The 20015-nt window shown below is 41.5% G+C and overlaps 1 protein-coding gene across 13 annotated transcripts in view; it reads right to left on the bottom strand.

Moving 5' to 3' along the window:
* The window catches only part of ADGRL3 (adhesion G protein-coupled receptor L3), a 1522275-nt gene that overhangs the window by 1104419 nt on the left and 397841 nt on the right, over window positions 1-20015 (bottom strand). Inside the window, exon 5 of one of the 13 annotated variants that reach the window (XM_073595036.1) lies at window positions 197-211. The exons of the other annotated variants lie outside the window; for them this stretch is intronic. Within the exon in view, the coding sequence (XP_073451137.1) occupies window positions 197-211 (15 nt within the window). The remainder of the gene's footprint in view (window positions 1-196; window positions 212-20015) is intronic. 13 annotated transcript variants of the gene reach the window in all.

The raw sequence follows: 20015 nt of genomic DNA on the forward strand, positions 1-20015 counted from the left end.
ATGCTTAGGCATTCGGCACTTGGACACGGTGCTTTGGATGACCTTACTGTAGCAAATGTATTCAAAGTCGATCAGGATGATCTCTGCTTTGATTTGCTATCTTAGATCAAGCAATCAGGTGATTCCGGAAATCACATACACGCACTATATACTTATATATTTATTTAGGATATCACATATAAGCAAAACACATTACCTCTTTGTTCCACTTCTATAGTAGATGCAAAAAAAAAAAAAAAAAAAAAAAAAAAAAAGAAGGAGAGAGAAAGAGAAAACAAAATTATTCTTCAATTAACTGCACAACTAAAAAAATTATGCTAAACTTGCAATGTGTTTAATTGAAGTTCATTTCAAATGTGTACATTACTCAAACTTAACAACTGTGCAAATTGTACTTTAAAATGTAATAGTGGAAAGGGGCATAAAGATTTAGCTAATGAATCAAGAATCACATCTCTAAACGTGTCAAGTAATAAAAGATTCATGTGGCAGTTTTTTATGCAGATTACTAATGCTGTGCATAAAATCTACATACATATACACCAGGTGTTAAAAAGGGAGACATTTCTTTTTCCACCAACTCAATAACAGTGCAACTTAATGATAGCTCTGTCTGCAATGAATAATATTGAAATGGCTGTTAGGAAGCTTTAATTTACCAAATAAACCAGAAAAGCCAACTCTTAAGTAACCACTTTTAGGGTCTACTATACAGTAAAACCTTGGATTGCGAGCATAATTCGTTCCAAAAACATGCTTGTAATCCAAAGCACTTGTATATCAAAACAAATTTCCCCATAAGAAATAATGGAAACTCAAATGATTCGTTCCACATCCATTTATTCATAAATCCTTCAGTTTATAGTCCATATAAAAAGATTATAACAATTGTGATAGGTTGTGTAACCATAAAATGTCCCTCCACAAATGGAAGCCTCCACAAGGAGATTACAAGCAAAATTCAGTAGGAGCTACAAAGTATAAAAGAGAAGAGAGGCGCCTCTAAGTGTACCAATATGGTTAAATTTAATGAAGGTACAACATTTGGCAACTCACATGGTTGATGATTAGGCACATCTAAGCAGACATCCGGTGTAAAGCTGTCCACATAAACCATCCTCTGCACTGCCAGCTCTCACTGCTGTCAGTCTGAAATCATGACCGGGAAGACTACACTGCAGTAGAGCATTCTGAAAGCGTGGATGGAACCGCTCATGGAGCGCACCATGGAAGGGGTGACGTCGATGGCGGTGAAGTGAGTTGCTAAATGTTGTACCTTCATTAAATGTAACCATACTGCTATACTTAGAGGCGCTCTCTTCTCTTTTATACTCAGTTGTGACATGATGCTACTTGTATATTAAGAAATCACTTGTATATCAAATCAAAATTTTAAAAATAAAAATTTTGCTTGTCTTGCAAAATGCTCTCAAACCAAGTTATTTTCAAACCAAGGTTTTAATTTTATTTATATATATATATATATATATATATATATATATTAGGGTTGTCCCAATACCACTTTTTTAGGACCGAGTACAAGTACTGATACTTTTTTTCAAGTACTCGCCGATACCGATACTTTTTTTTTAATGTCACGTGACAGTGTTTTTTTTTTTTTTTTTTTTTTTTTTTTAACAGTGCTTTCTTTTTTTTGGGGGGGGGGGTGAACGGTGTATGTGTGTGTGTTTGTTTTTTTTCTATACAATTTTTATTTTTTACAATAATATTTTTTTTATTCTTTATTGCAGTGTGTGTTTTTTTTTTTTAATCAGTCCTGTTGGGGGGCTTTGGTGAGATATCAGGGGTCTTAACCTCCCTGGCGGTATGATTCTTTCGGATTTTAGGTGCTGAAAGCGGTACAATTATTTTGCATGGAAATTTGGCGTTTTATATTGTAGATCTGTAAATCTTAACAATAACACACTTAAATCTGTCCAAACCAGAGTCTAGTAGATATCCCGGGTATGATAAAGTTTGAAACACAAAAACATAAATTATAATATAATAAATAAAAATAAATAATTAAAAAAAATTAAAAAAAATAGCAATAAAATAAATTTCCCCACAATTCACTATCGCTCAATTCTGCAAGTGTTCTAATTTACTATCGCTGTTTTCTAGCTGGTCTAAAGCCACTTTTGACGTAAAGGGACACTTTTTGGTTGCTATGGACAATCTCCAGTTTCCAGGCAGAAAGAACAGTGTATATCATGTAAAACTGCATGCAGGGCATGGGCCAGAGCACTGGGGACAAAAGGGATGTAAAATCATTTCATACAGTACTGTAATCTGTAAGATTACAGTACTGTATGTGTTATGCTTTTTACTTTTTTTTTAATTTGCCGCCAGGCTCCGCCCCCGTGCGTCGCGCCGCTCGCAGGGAATGGAGCCTGGCACGGAGAGGCTTCGGAGGAGGACGGAGCCCTCGGACACTGCGGGGGACATCGCAGGATCCCGGGGACAAGGTAAGTAAAGCCGCCCCAGGATCCTGCAATGCGATCCCGAGTGTGGCTCGGGGTTACCGCTAATGGTACTGAATTTTAACCCCGAGCCACACTCGGCAATACCGCCAGGGAGGTTAACAGACCTCTGATATCTCCCCCTTGAGACAGAGAAAGAGACAGAGGATAGAGATTCCCCAGTCCCTTTCTCTGCAGCCTCAGCTGCACTGAGAATGAATGGAGAGAAGACAGCGGCTCCTCTCCATTCATAAACTGACACATCGTAATCACAGGAGATTACAATGTTTCAGTTATGTGAATAGACAGAGTCAGATGACTCTGTCCATTCACAAAAGAAGGAGGAGGAGGACAGCACAATGGAGGGGACAGAGATGGAGAGGGGGACAGCAGAACGGAGGGGACAGCGGAGGGGGACAGAGAAGGAGAGGGGAACGGAGGGGGACAGAAGAGAGGCACAGAGAAGGAAAGAGGAACGGCGGAACGGAGGGGGACAGCGGAGAGGCACAGCAGAACTGAGGGGACAGCGGAGGGGGACAGAGAAGGAGAGAGGAACGGAGGGGGACAGCGGAGAGGCACAGAGAAGGAGAGAGGAACGGAGGGGGACAGCGGAGAGGCACAGAGAAGGAGAGGGGAACGGAGGGGGACAGCGGAGAGGCACAGAGAAGGAGAGAGGAACGGCAGAACGGAGGGGGACAGAGGAAAGGAGGGGGCATGGAGGAGGATGCAGTGACAGTCAGCGGGGAACGATCACCGCTGTATGTCACTAAAGCCGCTGAAAGCTGCTGGGGGAGAATCTTGTAACTCCCCCAGCGCCAATCACAGCTGACTTCCAGGTATCGGGGGAAGCATCGGGAGCATTTGCCCGAGTACAAGTACTTGGGCAAATGCTCGGTATCGGTGCCGATACCGATACTAGTATCGGTATCGGGACAACCCTAATATATATAGCATAACATATAGGAGAGCTGGAAGCTTTAGTGCATGAAGAGAACAATTGTTTAATTGGTATTGTTGAATCTTGGCTTCATTCTTCAAAAGATTGGGCTATTATTCCTGGCTATGCATCCTTTGAGAAAGGATAAAACGAAAAAGTTGTGCTGTCTGTCTCTATGTGAGAAGTGCTCTAAAAGAGAATGCAAAAGAGGACCTTGTTGATGGAAAGAGTGATGGTGCTGATGCATTATGGATGGAACTGCATATAGATGTGCATACTTAACAGTTAGTTATTGGAGTATGTTACAGGCCCTTCAGTGCTAATGAAGAGGAGGAGACTCAGCTCCTTGCACAGATAGAAAGGGCTGTGAGGGCTGGGTCAGTGATAATGGGGGATTTTAACTACCCTGAAATTGACTGAAGCAATGGCACTGCTGGAGCAAAGTGGAAATGTATAAACCTATTACAAGTCAATTTTACGGTACAGTTAATAGAAACCCCAACTAGAGATGGTGCTCTGGCAGACCTAGTAATCTGAAACCATGTGGAGCCAAGCACATACTGGAAAGATAAAAACACTTAATTTTAAGGAAGCAAATATTCCAAGGCTGAGAGTAAACTTGGAGGAGACTCAGAGGGGATATTCTCATCGAAGAACACAGAACAGAAATGTGAATGTTTTACAGACTGTATGCATACACACTGCAAAATATATTTCCACGGGCAATTTAAAAGACTAAAAATTAAATCTCATGTCCAAATTTTAAAAAGCTATAACAAATAGGGTATTTAAAAAATATAAAGTTAAAGAAACGCTATCATCATTCAAAAGATACAAAGAATATAATAGAATATCTAAAAAAAAAAAAATCAAGGCTGCAAAAATTCAAAACGCATAACAGGTTGCAAAATAGAGTAAGACAAACCCCCCAACATTTTTCAAATATATTAATAGTTGAAAAGGTTAGGTCTGAACATGCAGGCCCCTTACAAGACAGTTTAGAGTTGGGGACTGGGGACAAATTTATTAAATACTTTCTTTAGCTCTGTGTATGCAAAGGAAAACAGGGGAGCTCAAATCCATAATGGGGATAGCACGGCCCCAAAATAAACACAATGGCCTAAAATATTTAGACAAAATAAAGGTAAATTAAAAGACCTAACCCAGCTCTGTTATTTCAAAGCCACTGTTTCTAATTTGTAGAGACTCTTTAGTGACACGCTTGGTGATGATGTTCGTTCGTCGTTTTCAAAGAGGACCTTGACATCTAACAGGTTGTTGGCTGTTCACAGTGTATCCGCAGGTGGCTGTTAAGACCGATAAGGGCACGTAATGTTCTACCACATATAAGGCAGACATGTGTGGGCACCACTATTGCAGCATTTGCAGCTCTGACTTTATGGAGTGCTCGCTGTTTTTGTGCTATGGTTGTCCTTCTGGACACAGATGTCCGAGAACCTTGGTGGATCAGCATGGACCATGTCGATCGGTCTTGTGCCAGGGTTTCCCAGGAGGTGGTGTCAATATCCAGGGACTTGAGAGAGGCTTTCAGCGTGTCTTTGTATCACTTATTTTGTCTCCCGCCCGAATGCTTTCCTTGAGACATCTCACCATAGAGGAGCGGTTTGGGGATGTGGTGGTCTGGCATCTGCAACATGGCCTGCCCAGCATGTCTGGGCTTTTATCAGCAGGGTGTAAACTGAAGGCATTTTTGAGATTTAGTGTTTACAAGTTAAAATCCGTTTTTTTTTGCTAGAAAATTACTTAGAACCCCCAAACATTATAAATATATTTTTTCCAGACACCCTAGAGAATAAAATGGCGGTCGTTGCAATACTTTATGTCACACCGTATTTGCAGTCTCACAAGTGCATTTTTTTACACTTTTGGAATTACAAAATAAGACAACAGTAAAGTTAGCCCAATTTTTTTATATTGTGAAAGATAATGCTACACTGAGTAAATTGATACCCAATACGTCACGCTTCAAAATTGCGCTCCCTCGTAGAATGTCGACAAACTTTGACCTTAAAAATCTCCATAGGCGACATTTAAAAATTTCTACAAGTTACCAGTTTTGAGTTACAGAGGAGCTCTAGTGCTAGAATTATTGCTCTCACTCTAACGATCATGGCGATAGCTCACATGTGTGGTTTGAACACCGTTTTCATATGCGGGCATGAATTACGTATGCGTTTGCTTCTGCACATGAGCTCAGCGGGACGGATCCCTTTAAAAAAAAAAAAAAAAAAAAATCTTATTTATTTTACTTTTTACTTTTTATTTTTGCACGGTCTTTTTAAAAAAAAAAAAATGGGTCACTTGTATTCCTATTACAAGGAATGTAAACATCCCTTGTAATAGAAAAAAAGCATGACAGGACCTCCTAAATGTGAGATCTGGGGTCAAAAAGACCTCAGATCTCATATTTACACTAAAATGCAATAAAAATAAATTAATTAATTAAATGTGATTTTTTTATTTACAAAAAAATAAGTAAAAAAAAATCCCCTTTAAGACCAATGGGCGGAAGTGACGTTTGATGTCTCTTCCGCCATCCAATGGTGTGGAGCCAAGCGGGGGCCATCTTGCCCTCACTCAGCCTGTGAGAGAAGAGGACCTGATCGTCTCTGCCGCTACTGACGACGGCTCCGGTAAGCGGCGGAGAGGACCGGAGCGCAGCGGGAGGGGGGCCCCTCTCCCGCCCCCGATAAAAGTAATCTCGCGGCGATAAAAGTAATCTTGCGCCTCTGAGACCACTTTTATCTGAAAGCCAACCGCCCGCTAAAGAAATGGATACCGGGGTTATGGCAGCTAGCTGCTGCAATAACAATGGTACTCCTTTTCAAATAGCCACTGTATAATGACGCTGGGCAGTCGGCAAGTGGTTAAGCTTTGCAGCAGGGCTTATTCCACAGCGGTCCCACATGTTGGTCCGCAGTCTGCCGAATGCAGAGCTTGCCTTGGCGATTCTGCAGTTGACCTCGATGTCAATCATCACGGTGTGGGAGGGGGTGCTGCCAAGGTATGTAAACTGGTTCACTGCTTGCAGCTTTTGTCCCTTCAATGTGATTGTGGGCTCTCGGTGTTTGACTTTTGGAGCTGGCTGGTGCATCACTTCGGTTTTCTTTGTGTTGATAAAGAGGCTGAAGTTGTCGCAAGCTGCTGAGAATTTGTCTATACTGGCTTGCATTTCCTGCTCTGATCCAGCATTCAGGGCACAGTTGTCAGCAAAAAGGAACTCTTGTAGCACAATTTCCTTTATCTTGGTGATAGCCTGGAGTCTTTGCAGGTTAAACAGTTTCCCATTGGCTCTGTATCTCAGGCTGACTCCCAAGGAACTGTTCTGAAAGGCATCTGACAGCATGGCTAAAAACATTATGCTGAACAGAGTCAGTGCTAGCATGCACCCTTGCTTGACGCCATTTGTGACGGAAAAGGCCTCTGAAATTGTTGGGGGATGTCAAGACTTGCACGTGAATTGGATTAAAGTGAGGGAGAGGTATGCATAGTCATCCTAACTCTCTGTTCCCAGATTCCATCTTTCATCTCCATTGGCAGGACAAAAGTCAAGACGGTTGGAAATGGGCTGGGCGCAGTGGTTGACTAGGGTGTCTTTCCTGTCCTGCCATGCTCTTAGCATACCACATCGCTTGCAGAAACTGCCTACAGGACCGTTGGTCCTATTTGGTAGGTCTCATCTGCTCAATCCACCGGCGTCTGTCTTCACATGCTCGGACAGACAAGTCCCTACCTCACCAAATGTCAATGACACAACGGCTACCCTCAACCTGGTTTGGCCAGCATGTCGAAGCTGATGCGCTTGGTAACACTATATTGGCACAAGGCCAAGTGGTGCCTATGTTTAAAAAGGGATCAAAGACTTTTATCAAGTAACTATAGACCAGTAAGTTTAAATTCTATATTCAGGAAGCTACTTGAGAGTTTGATAGAAGATCACAAGATGAATTAACAAAACAAATAAGCAATAGACAGCATTGAGCCATAAAAAACTGAAGATGCCAAACAACTCTGCTTGTAAATTATGAAGTAAGCAAACATTTAGACAAAAGAGTGGTGTGGATATAGTATACCTGGATTTTGCAAAAGGATTTGACACACACGTGGCTAAAGTGTAATAAAAATCTATAGCATTAGAAAATTCTGTTGGTTAATAGATAGAAAACTGGCTAACAGACTGTATTCAGAGAGTAGTGATTAACAATTCATATTCTAAATTGTCTAAGGTTATAAGTAGTGTACCTGAAGGTTTAGTGTTGGGACCCTTGCCTTTTAACCTATTCATAATCGATAAAAAGATTGAGATTAAAAGTACAATTTGTGTTTGCAGATTTGTGTGTCTCCAACTTAAAAACAGACCCTAATGCACAGTTCAATTGGCAACTATGTGGGGCAAATTATGTTTAATGTTCATAAATGTTACGTTATGCTCTTGGGGGCTAAATATATGCATGAGTCATACATTCTAGGAAGAGTTCAACTGATCTGGGTGTTCTAGTAGATCATAGATATATTAATAGCATGGAATGCCAAGCTGCAGTTTCTAAAACATGCAATATACTTTATTTTATTAAAAGAGGCATATACTCCATAGTGGTAAAAAATCGAAAATAAAATGGGCAATCTTTTGAGATATTATCACAAAAATGAAATAGGTGAACAAGTATGTTGCGCTTAAATTAAATAAATAGTAAATACATTATATAAACAAGTGAGTTCAAGGGTCACAAATGTGACACAATAGTGAAAGTGGAGTTTTCCAGACATACAAGCCTATGTTGACCCCCTGTAATAGGTGGTCAACGCTCTTTGGTAAGGGCACATCCTATTTTTTGGTGGTGGTCTCACAAGGTGGAGGAAGTTGGTTACACAACATTCAAGCTTTCACTATTGTTTGCAACTTTTGGACTTATATAATTTATTTACTGTTTATTTCATTTACGCGCAACATACTTGTTCACCTATATACTACATAAAGAAAGAGAGAGAGAGACATAATTGTGCCTTTGTATAAATCATTAGTAATACTTCATCTAGAATATGCAGTTCAGTTTTGGGTACCAGTTTACAAAAAAATTCTAGGGAACTGGAAAAGTGCAGAAGGGCAACCAAACTGATAAGAGACATGGAAGACCTCAGCTATGGAAAGACGAGCTGAACTTAATTCATTCTCTCTTGAGAAGAGGAGATTAAGAGGGGACCACATAATTGGTCCATATAGTGAACTTTGTATAGAGATATTCACTTTAAAGTGGTTGTAAAGTCACATGTACTAAATACTTTTTTCCTCTATGCTTTTGTTCTCTAATAAGTGTTGTGTTCGTGTTTTTAAAAAATTATAATCCTAACTCCCCTTTTTCAAAACGCTGATGTGTGTTCAAGTGTCCTCACTCGGCTCTCTTAGATCAGGAAGAAGAGCAAAGTGCAAGGGGCTGGGATTACCTTCTGATATACGTAAAATATATCAGAAAAGGAATCTGTGCTCTCTGACCTTGTGTCCGCACAGCGCAAATTAGTGCCATGCTGGTTACATGTTTAAAAAAAGAAAAAAAGGAATATTAAATGAAAATAACGCAGGAACACTCAATATATGATTTCAATGTAACAACACACATGCATACAGTATGTATTACAAATTGCATTTTTATGGCTAAAGTGTTGTGGGCAGGGCAGAGTTTAGGGCTGCAACTAACGATTATTTTCATAATCGATTAGTTGGCCGATTAATCGATTCATCGGTTAATAACCTTAAAAAAAAGTGTGGTGTATAATTTAGTTAATAAAGTTTTAAGAAAGGCAATTTATTCTTAAATATCTCTATGCAGTGGTAAATAAAAATAGGCAACTATATGGTTAGGGAGCAAAATATCTAATCCACCCTGAGAATAACAGACAGAAGAGATATACTGTATATACTATAAGAGGAGATATACTGTATATACTATTAGAGGAGAGATAAGAACGTTTGTTCGATTTTCTAATCGTTAGTTGGGTCAAATCAACTTTCATTTTCAACCACAGTGATGGTTAAATTTGGAAATAATAAAAAACGTCTTGGTGAAAGGAATTATCAGACAGTGTATGTGGTTTTCGTTCAGAAATTACAATTATTTTAAAAACAGAATGTTAAAAATAATAAGTGAAAATTTCAAACAGCATTCTTTCATTCATCAAATGTACAAAGATTTTTCGTCTGAATATTCTCATCTGAAAATTGATCGGTGTGGCCAGCATAAGGCTCGGTACACACCTATGCAGTTTGCTTTTGATCCGTTTCTGCAGTGCTCTTTGCTGTGCGTTTTGATTTTTGCGCACGTGATTTTGCTGCGATTTGCGTTTTTGTATTTTTTTTGGCCAATTTGTTGTTGGGCAGATTAAAAAACACAAATTGCTGCAAGAGCGCACTACATGCTTTTCTGCAGCTTCTCCATTGAAGTATATTGAACCAAAAAAGCACTGTTTTGCGTTAAAAAAAAGTCACTGACGCTTTCCAAATACGGAGCGGCTGAAAAAGCATAGATGTGAACGTGTCCCATAGGAAACCATGTAAATGAACTGTAGTCCGTTTCTGCAAAAAGCACCAAAAAACACATAGATGTGAACCAGGTGTAAGACGTTTAGTAACATAATGGGGTTAAAAAAATGAATATTAGACCTTTATAGTACAAAAGAAGCAAATAATCACTACTGTAAGGGGTTCATTTTTTTTTTACTGTAGAACTGTGAAAGAAATAGTTACAGTAGTGATTATTTGCTCTTTTTGTACTGTAAACGGCTCATTTTAGTTTTTTTCAAACCACATTATGTTACTGGCCGATTAATCGATTATGAAAATAGTAATCGATTAATTTCATAATCGATTAGTTGTCGATTAATTGATTAGTTGTTTCAGCCCTAGCAGAGTTTAACATAATTGCCAGGTACTTTCATTTTCTTCACCTTGGCATCTGTACAGTGTTGTATAGGTGAATAGGTAAAAAGTGCAGCGCTAATATAAATCAAAAACATCAGTGTATCTGAACTAACGTTTAAAATACATATAAATGTAAGAAAAATTAGGAACATCAATAATTATATAGTGTGTACCAATAATAAAGTGCATCGGTTCTAAAACAAATGAGAATTAATTAGTGCAAACGACAACACTAAAATGTAAGCGGGAGCAAAAAAGTGCATAAATGCTGAAAATTAATTAGTAGTCACAATGAAGTGAATACAGCTGGTAGGTTCAAGAAGAGAATCCAGGTGCATCATAATCAGTTCAAATGTCCATAATGTGAATCAAGCTGGTAAACTGTAATGCCCTGTACACACGATCGGACATTGATTGGACATTTCGACAACAAAATCCATGGATTTTTTCAGACGGATGTTGGCTCAAACTTGTCTTGCATACACACGATCGCACAAAATTTGTGGAAAATCCGATTGTTCTGAACGCGGTGACGTAAAACACGTACGTCAGGACCATAAACGGGGCAGTAGCCAATAGCTTTCATCTCTTAATTTATTCTGAGCATGCGTGGCACTTTGTGCATCGGATTTGTGTACACACGATCGGAATTTCCTCCTCTCAAACTTTGTGTCGGAAATTCCGCCGGAAAAAGTCAGATGGAGCTTCATTGTGACTACTAATTAATTTTCAGCACTTTTGTGCATTTTTGTGCTCCCACTTGCATTTTAGTGTTGTAATTTTGCACTTATTAGCTCTCATTTGTTTTAGAACGGATGCACTTTATTATTGGTACTCACTATATAATTAATGATGTTCCTAATCTTTTTTACATTTATATGTATTTTAGACATTATTTATATTAGCGAAGCAGTTTTTACCTATTCACCTACAATTTTTGTCACATTGTAGCGTCAGCTGCTGTATGTTTATATTATTTTTTGGTAAGCGCAGTAATTCCACACATTCATCTGTACAGTGTTAGCTGGATTTAATACATTTATTAAGGTACATGTAAATTATTGGTCTATCTTTATTTTTGAGCAGCATGGATAATTGTGCATTATATTAACTTATTATTATATAAGCAAATCGGTAGCTTATATATTTTTAAGAATAATAGCATTAATTACTATTGTTAATATTTAAAAGATGTACATTAATAATCTGAGTTAATGATATAAGTATTATTTATTATATAATTAATTTAAAATATAGAAACTTATATACCATATATATTTTATTTAAAAATGTGTAAAAAAAAACTCACATTTTTGTAAATATTTTATTATATATTTTCATGTGACAACACTGAAGAAATGACACTTTGCTACAATGTAAAGTAGTGAGTGTACAGCTTGTATAACAGTGCCATTTTGATGTCCCCTCAAAATAACTCACACAGCCATTAATGTCTAAACAAAAGTGAGTACACCTCTAAGTGAAAATGTCCAAATCTGGCCCAATTAGCCATTTTCTCTCCCCGGTGTCATGTGACTTGTTATTGTTACAAGGTCTCAGGTGTGAATGGAGAGCAGGTGTGTTAAACGTGGTGTTATCGCTCTCACTCTCTCATAAATGGTCACTGGAAGTTCAACACAGCACCTCATGGCAAAGAACTCTCTGAGGATCTGAAAAAAAGAATTGTTGCTCTACATAAAGATGGTATAGGCTATACGAAGATTGCCAAGACCCTGAAACGGAGCTTCAGCACGGTGGCCAAGACCATACAGCGGTTTAACAGACAGGTTCCACTTAGAACAGGCCTCGCCATGGTCGACCAAAGAAGCTGAGTGCATGTGCTCAGTGTCATATACAGAGGTTGTCTTTGGGAAACAGACGTATGATTGCTGCCAGCATTGCTGCAGAGGTTGAAGGGGTGGGGGGCTAGCCTGTCAGTGCTCAGACCATACACCGCACACTGCATTAAATTGGTCTGCATGGCTGTCGTCCCAGAAGGAAGCCTCTTCTAAAGATGATGCACAAAAAACCTGCAAGTTTGCTGAAGAAAAGCAGACTAAGGACATGGTTTACTGAAACCATGTCCTGTTGTCTGATGAGACCAAGATAAACTTATTTGGTTCAGATGGTGTCAAGCGTGCGTGGCGGCAACCAGGTAAGGAGTACAAAGACAAGTGTGTCTTGCCTACAGTCAAGTATGGTAGTGGGTGTGTCATGGTCTGGGGCTGCATGAGTGCTGCCGGCACTGGGGAGCGACAGTTCATTGAGGGAACCATGAATGCCAACATGTACGGTGACATACTGAAGCAGATCATGATCCCCTCCCTCGGAGACTGGGCAGTATTCCAACATGATAACAATCCCAAACACACCTCCAAGATGACCACTGCCTTGAAGATGAGGGCAAAGGTGATGGACTGGCCAAGTATGTCTCCAGACCTAAACCCTATTGAGCATCTGTGGGGCATCCTCAAATGGAAGGTGGAGGAGCGCAAGGTCTCTAACATCCACCAGCTCCGTGATGTTGTCATGGAGGAGTGGAAGAGGACTCTAGGGGCAACCTGTGAAGCTCTGGTGAACTCCATGCCCAAGAGGGTTAAGGCAATGCTGGAAAATAATAGTGGCCACACAAAATATTGACAAATTGGCCCCAAGTTGGACATTTTCACTTAGGGGTGTACTCACTTTTGTTGCCAGCAGTTTAGACATCAATGGCTGCGTGCTGAGTTATTTTGAGGGGACAGCAAATTTAAACTGTTATACAAGCTGTACACTCACTACTTTACATTGTAGCAAAGTGTCATTTCTTCAGTGTGGTCACATGAAAAGATATAATAAAATATTTAAAAAAATGTGAGGGGTATATTCACTCGTGTGAGATACTGTATGTATGTATATTATATATATATATATATATATATATATATATATATATATATATATATATATATATATAGTGGGGACGGAAAGTAATCATACCCCCTTAAATTTTTCACTCTTTGTTATATTGCAGCCATTTGCTAAAATCATTTAAGTTTGTTTTGTTTCCTCATCAAAGTACACACAGCACCCCAGAAAAACACAGAATTGTTGACATTTTTTGCAGATTTATTAAAAAAGAAAAACTGAAATATCACATGGTCCTAAGTATTCAGACCCTTTGCTGTGAGACTCATATATTTAACTCAGGTGCTGTCCATTTCTTCTGATCATCCTTGAGATGGTTCTATGCCTTCATTTGAGTCCAGCTGTGTTTGATTATACTGATTGGACTTGATTAGGAAAGCCACACACCTGTCTATATAAGACCTTACAGCTCACAGTGCATGTCAGAGCAAATGAGAATCATGAGGTCAAAGGAACTGCCTGAAAAGCTCAGAGACAGAATTGTGGCAAGGCACAGATCTGGCCAAGGTTACAAAAATATTTCTGCTGCACTTAAGGTTCCTAAGAGCACAGTGGCCTCCATAATCCTTAAATGGAAGACGTTTGGGACGACCAGAACCCTTCCTAGAGCTGGCTGTCTGGCCAAACTGAGCTATTGGGGGAGAAGAGCCTTGGCGAGAGAGGAAAAGAAGAACCCAAAGATCGCTGTGGCTGAGCTCCAGAGATGCAGTCAGGAGATGGGAGAAAGTTGTAGAAAGTCAACCATCACTGCAGCCCTCCACCAGTCGGGGCTTTATGGCAGAGTGGCCCAAAGGAAGCCTCTCCTCAGTGCAAGACACAAAAAAGCCCGCATGGAGTTTGCTAAAAAACACCTGAAGGACTCCAAGATGGGGAGAAATAAGATTCTCTGGTCTGATGAGACCAAGATAGAACTTTTTGGCCTAAATTCTAAGCGGTATGTGTGGAGAAAAACAGGCACTGCTCATCACTTGTCCAATACAGTCCCAACAATGAAGCATGGTGGTGGCAGCATCATGCTGTGGGGGTGTTTTTCAGCTGCAGGGACAGGACAACTGGTTGCAATCGAGGGAAAGAAGAATGCGGCCAAGTACAGGGATATCCTGGACGAAAACCTTCTCCAGAGTGCTCAGGACCTCAGACTGGGCAGAAGGTTTACCTTCCAACAAGACAATGACCCTAAGCACACAGCTAAAATAACGAAGGAGTGGCTTCACAACAACTCCGTGACTGTTCTTGAATGGCCCAGCCAGAGCCCTGACTTAAACCCAATTGAGCATCTCTGGAGAGACCTAAAAATGGCTGTCCACCAACGTTTACATCTAACCTGACAGAACTGGAGAGGATCTGCAAGGAGGAATGACAGAGGATCCCCAAATCCAGGTGTGAAAAACTTGTTGCATCTTTCCCAAAAAGACTCATAGCTGTATTAGATCAAAAGGGTGCTTCTACTAAATACTGAGCAAAGGGTCTGAATACTTAGGATAGGTGGCACTGATAGGCGGCACTGATGGGCACTGATAGGCAGCACTGATTGACACTGGTAGGCAGCACTGATAAGTGACACTGATGATGATGCACTGATGGGCACTTATTGGCAGCATTAATGGGCACTTATTGGCAGCACCGGTGGGCACTGATTGGCAGAACTGGTGGGCACTGAATGGACTGCACTGATAATCAGTACAGTGAAAATCAGTGCCCTGATTATCAGTGCCGGTGAGGATAACCGGCTTCTATTTACATCTGTGATCAGCTGTGACTGGACACAGCTGATCACATGGTAAAGAGCCGCTAATTCAATCTGTGATCAGCAGTGTCCTCCGGACTGGCAGTGTAGATGGACTTGTGTCTTTCTTCAAGCTGACTTGCTATATAACTAAATGTAAAAAGACAAACAATCTGATATGTTCTGAGAGTACATTGCATTTATCATTAATAAAAACAGGCCAGAATTGCCAGTTCCGCATATTTAAAACCGAAGCTGTTGATAAAAACAAATAATAGTGTGCTAAATTTCAAATATATGCTTCATAATAAACTCCAGTGAGTAAGTAACAAAACGTGAAGTATCTTCATCATGTGGCATTCTGGGTACGTCAGGTTTCTGGTTCCAGTTGCGCACTCTGGTTCCTTCCACCAGCCCCTATGTCACTACTGTGTCCTACAGTGACATAGGGTCCTTGGAAAAACATGAAGATGCACAATGCAAATGCATCCAGTACAATACAACTTTATTCATCCAGCAGCAACTGAGGGCACATTACCCATGAACGGACACATTTTTTCCCCTGCTGGGGTTTATTCTTAAAGCAAGCAGCACAGAGAAGACCAGATTAAAGTGGTTGTAACGGCAGAAGTTTTTTTTTTCAATCTTAATGCATTCTATGCATTAAGATAAAAAGCCTTCTGTGTGCAGCAGCCCCCCTCAGCCCCCCCAATACTTACCTGAGTCCCATCTATATCTAGTGATGTCCACTAGTGAATTGTCTGTCTGTGACTCTCCCTTTTGGTTGGCTAAAACACAGCAGCAGTGTCCTTGGCTCCCACTGCTGTCAAACTCAATTAGCCAATTAGGAGAGAGAGGGGGTGGGGCTGAACCACAGCCCCATGTCTGAAATGACAGACAGAGCTGCAGCTCGGCTTGGGTGCCCCCATAGCAAGCTGCGTGCTGTGGGGACACTCGACAGGAGGGAGGGGCCAGGAGCTCCAGCCAGGGACCCGAGGAGAGGAGGATCTAGCCTGCTCTGTGCAAAACCCCTGCACAGAGCAGGTAAGTATAACATGTTTGTTATTTTAATAGAAAAAAAAAATCTAGACTTTACAATCACTTTAACCACTTAAGGACCGCCTAACGCCGATTTACGTCGGCAAGGCGGCACGGGCAGGCAAAATCACGTACATGTACGTGATTTGCCTCTCGCGGGTGGGGGGTCCGATCGGACCCCCCCCCGGTGCCCGAAGCGGTCCCGTTCTGTTCCCCGGCGATCCGAGATGAGGGGGAGGCCATCCGTTCGTGGCCCCCCCCTCGCGATCGCCGCCGGCCAATGGGAACACTCCTTTGCTGCTGTATGCTAAACAGCAGCAAAGGAAATGATGTCATCTCCCCTCGGCTCGGTAGTTTCCGTTCCAGCGCCGAGGGGAGAAGACATCAATGTGAGTGCACAACACACACACACACAGTAGAACATGCCAGGCATACAAAACACCCCGATCCCCCCACCCCGATCGCCCCCCGATCCCCCCCCCAATCACCCCCCCCCCCTGTCACAAACTGACACCAGCAGGTTTTTTTTTTTTTTTTTTTTTTTTTTTTTCTGATTACTGCATAGTGTCAGTTTGTGACAGTTACAGTGTTGGGACAGTGAGTATTACCCCCCTAACCCCCCCTAATAAAGTTTTAACCCCTTGATCACCCCCCGTCACCAGTGTTGCTAAGCGATCATTTTTCTGATCGCTGTATTAGTGTCGCTGGTGACGCTAGTTAGTGAGGTAAATATTTAGGTTCGCCGTCAGCGTTTTATAGTGACAGGGACCCCCATATACTACCTAATAAATGTTTTAACCCCTTGATTGCCCCCTAGTTAACCCTTTCACCACTGATCACCGTATAACCGTTACGGGTGACGCAGGTTAGTTCGTTTATTTTTTATAGTGTCAGGGCACCCGCCGTTTATTACCTAATAAAGGTTTAGCCCCCTGATCGCCCGGCGGTGATATGCGTCGCCCCAGGCAGCGTCAGATTAGCGCCAGTACCGCTAACACCCACGCACGCAGCATGCGCCTCCCTTAGTGGTATAGTATCTGATCGGATCAATATCTGATCTGATCAGATCTATACTAGCGTCCCCAGCAGTTTAGGGTTCCCAAAAACACAGTGTTAGCGGGATCAGCCCAGATACCCGCTAGCACCTGCGTTTTGCCCCTCCGCCCAGCCCACCCAAGTGCAGTATCGATCGATCACTGTCACTTACAAAACACTAAACGCATAACTGCAGCGTTCGCAGAGTCAGGCCTGATCCCTGCGATCGCTAACAGTTTTTTTGGTAGCATTTTGGTGAACTGGCAAGCAAGCACCAGGCAGCGTCAGGTTAGCGCCAGTACCGCTAACACCCACGCACGCACCGTACACCTCCCTTAGTGGTATAGTATCTGATCGGATCAATATCTGATCCGATCAGATCTATACTAGCGTCCCCAGCAGTTTAGGGTTCCCAAAAACGCAGTGTTAGTGGGATCAGCCCAGATACCTGCTAGCACCTGCGTTGTGCCCCTCCGCCCGGCCCAGCCCAGCCCACCCAAGTGCAGTATCGATCGATCACTGACACTTACAAGGCACTAAACGCATAACTGCAGCGTTCGCAGAGTCAGGCCTGATCCCTGCGATCGCTAACAGTTTTTTTGGTAGCATTTTGGTGAACTAGCAAGCACCGGCCCCAGGCAGCGTCAGGTTAGCGCCAGTACCACTAACACCCACGCACGCAGCATACGCCTCCTTTAGTGGTATAGTATCTGAACGGATCAATATCTGATCCGATCAGATCAGATCTATACTAGCGTCCCCAGCAGTTTAGGGTTCCCAAAAACGCAGTGTTAGCGGGATCAACCCAGATACCTGCTAGCACCTGCGTTTTGCCCCTCCGCCCGGCCCAGCCCAGCCCACCCAAGTGCAGTATCGATCGATCACTGTCACTTACAAAACACTAAACGCATAACTGCAGCGTTCGCAGAGTCAGGCCTGATCCCTGCGATCGCTAACAGTTTTTTTGGAAGCTTTTTATTGAACTGGCAAGCACCAGTGGCCTAGTACACCCCGGTCGTAGTCAAACCAGCACTGCAGTAACACTTGGTGACGTGGCGAGTCCCATAAGTGCAGTTCAAGCTGGTGAGGTGGCAAGCACAAGTAGTGTCCCGCTGCCACCAAAAAGACAAACACAGGCCCGTCGTGCCCATAGTGCCCTTCCTGCTGCATTCGCCAATCCTAATTGGGAACCCACCGCTTCTGCAGCGCCCGTACTTCCCCCATTCACATCCCCCAACGAAATGCAGTCGGCTGCATGAGAGGCATTTTTATGTGCTCCCGAGTACCCCTACCCAACGAACCCCCCCCAAAAAGATGTTGTGTCTGCAGCAAACGCGGATATAGGCGTGACACCCGCTATTATTGTCCCTCCTGTCCTGACAATCCTGGTCTTTGCATTGGTGAATGTTTTGAACGCTACCATACACTAGTTGAGTATTAGCGTAGGGTACAGCATTGCACAGACTAGGCACACTTTCACAGGGTCTCCCAAGATGCCATCGCATTTTGAGAGACCCGAACCTGGAACCGGTTACAGTTATAAAAGTTAGTTACAAAAAAAGTGTAAAAAAAAAAAAAATATATATAAAATAAAAAAAAATAGTTGTCGTTTTATTGTTCTCTCTCTCTATTCTCTCTCTCTATTGTTCTGCTCTTTTTTTACTGTATTCTATTCTGCAGTGTTTTATTGTTATTGTTATTGTTATTATGTTTTATCATGTTTGTTTTTCAGGTATGTAATTATTTATACTTTATTGTTTACTGTGCTTTATTGTTAACCATTTTTTTGTCTTCAGGTACGCCATTCACAACTTTGAGTGGTTATACCAGAATGATGCCTGCAGGTTTAGGTATCATCTTGGTATCATTCTTTTCAGCCAGCGGTCGGCTTTCATGTAAAAGCAATCCTAGCGGCTAATTAGCCTCTAGACTGCCTTTACAAGCCGTGGGAGGGAATGCCCCCCCACCGTCTTCCGTGTTTTTCTCTGGCTCTCCTGTCTCAACAGGGAACCTGAGAATGCAGCCGGTGATTCAGCCAGCTGACCATAGAGCTGATCAGAGACAAGAGTGGCTCCAAACATCTCTATGGCCTAAGAAACCGGAAGCTACGAGCATTTTATGACTTAGATTTCGCCGGATGTAAATAGCGCCATTGGGAAATTGGGGAAGCATTTTATCACACCGATCTTGGTGTCATCAGATGCTTTGAGGGCAGAGGAGAGATCTAGGGTCTAATAGACCCCAATTTTTTCAAAAAAGAGTACCTGTCACTACCTATTGCTATCATAGGGGATATTTACATTCCCCGAGATAACAATAAAAATGATTTAAAAAAAAAAAAAATGAAAGGAACAGTTTAAAAATAAGATAAAAAAGCAAAAAAATAATAAAGAAAAAAAAAAAAAAAAAAAAAAGCACCCCTGTCGCCCCCTGCTCTTGCGCTAAGGCGAACGCAAGCGGCGGTCTGTCGTCAAACGTAAACAGCAATTGCACCATGCATGTGAGGTATCGCCGCGAAGGTCAGATCGAGGGCAGTAATTTTTGCAGTAGACCTCCTCTGTAGATCTAAAGTGGTAACCTGTAAAGGCTTTTAAAGGCTTTTAAAAATGTATTTATTTTGTTGCCACTGCACGTTTGTGCGCAATTGTAAAGCATGTCATGTTTGGTATCCATGTACTCGGTCTAAGATCATCTTTTTTATTTCATCAAACATTTGGGCAATATAGTGTGTTTTAGTGCATTAAAATTTAAAAAAGTGTGTTTTTTCCCCAAAAAATGCGTTTGAAAAATCGCTGCGCAAATACTGTGTGAAAAAAAAAAATGAAACACCCACCATTTTAATCTGTAGGGCATTTGCTTTAAAAAAATATATAATGTTTGGGGGTTCAAAGTAATTTTCTTGCAAAAAAAAAAAAACTTTTTCATGTAAAAAATAAGTGTCAGAAAGGGCTTTGTCTTCAAGTGGTTAGAAGAGTG

The sequence above is a fragment of the Aquarana catesbeiana genome, linkage group LG01, assembly GCF_042186555.1.
Source record: "Aquarana catesbeiana isolate 2022-GZ linkage group LG01, ASM4218655v1, whole genome shotgun sequence".
NCBI lineage: Eukaryota > Metazoa > Chordata > Amphibia > Anura > Ranidae > Aquarana > Aquarana catesbeiana.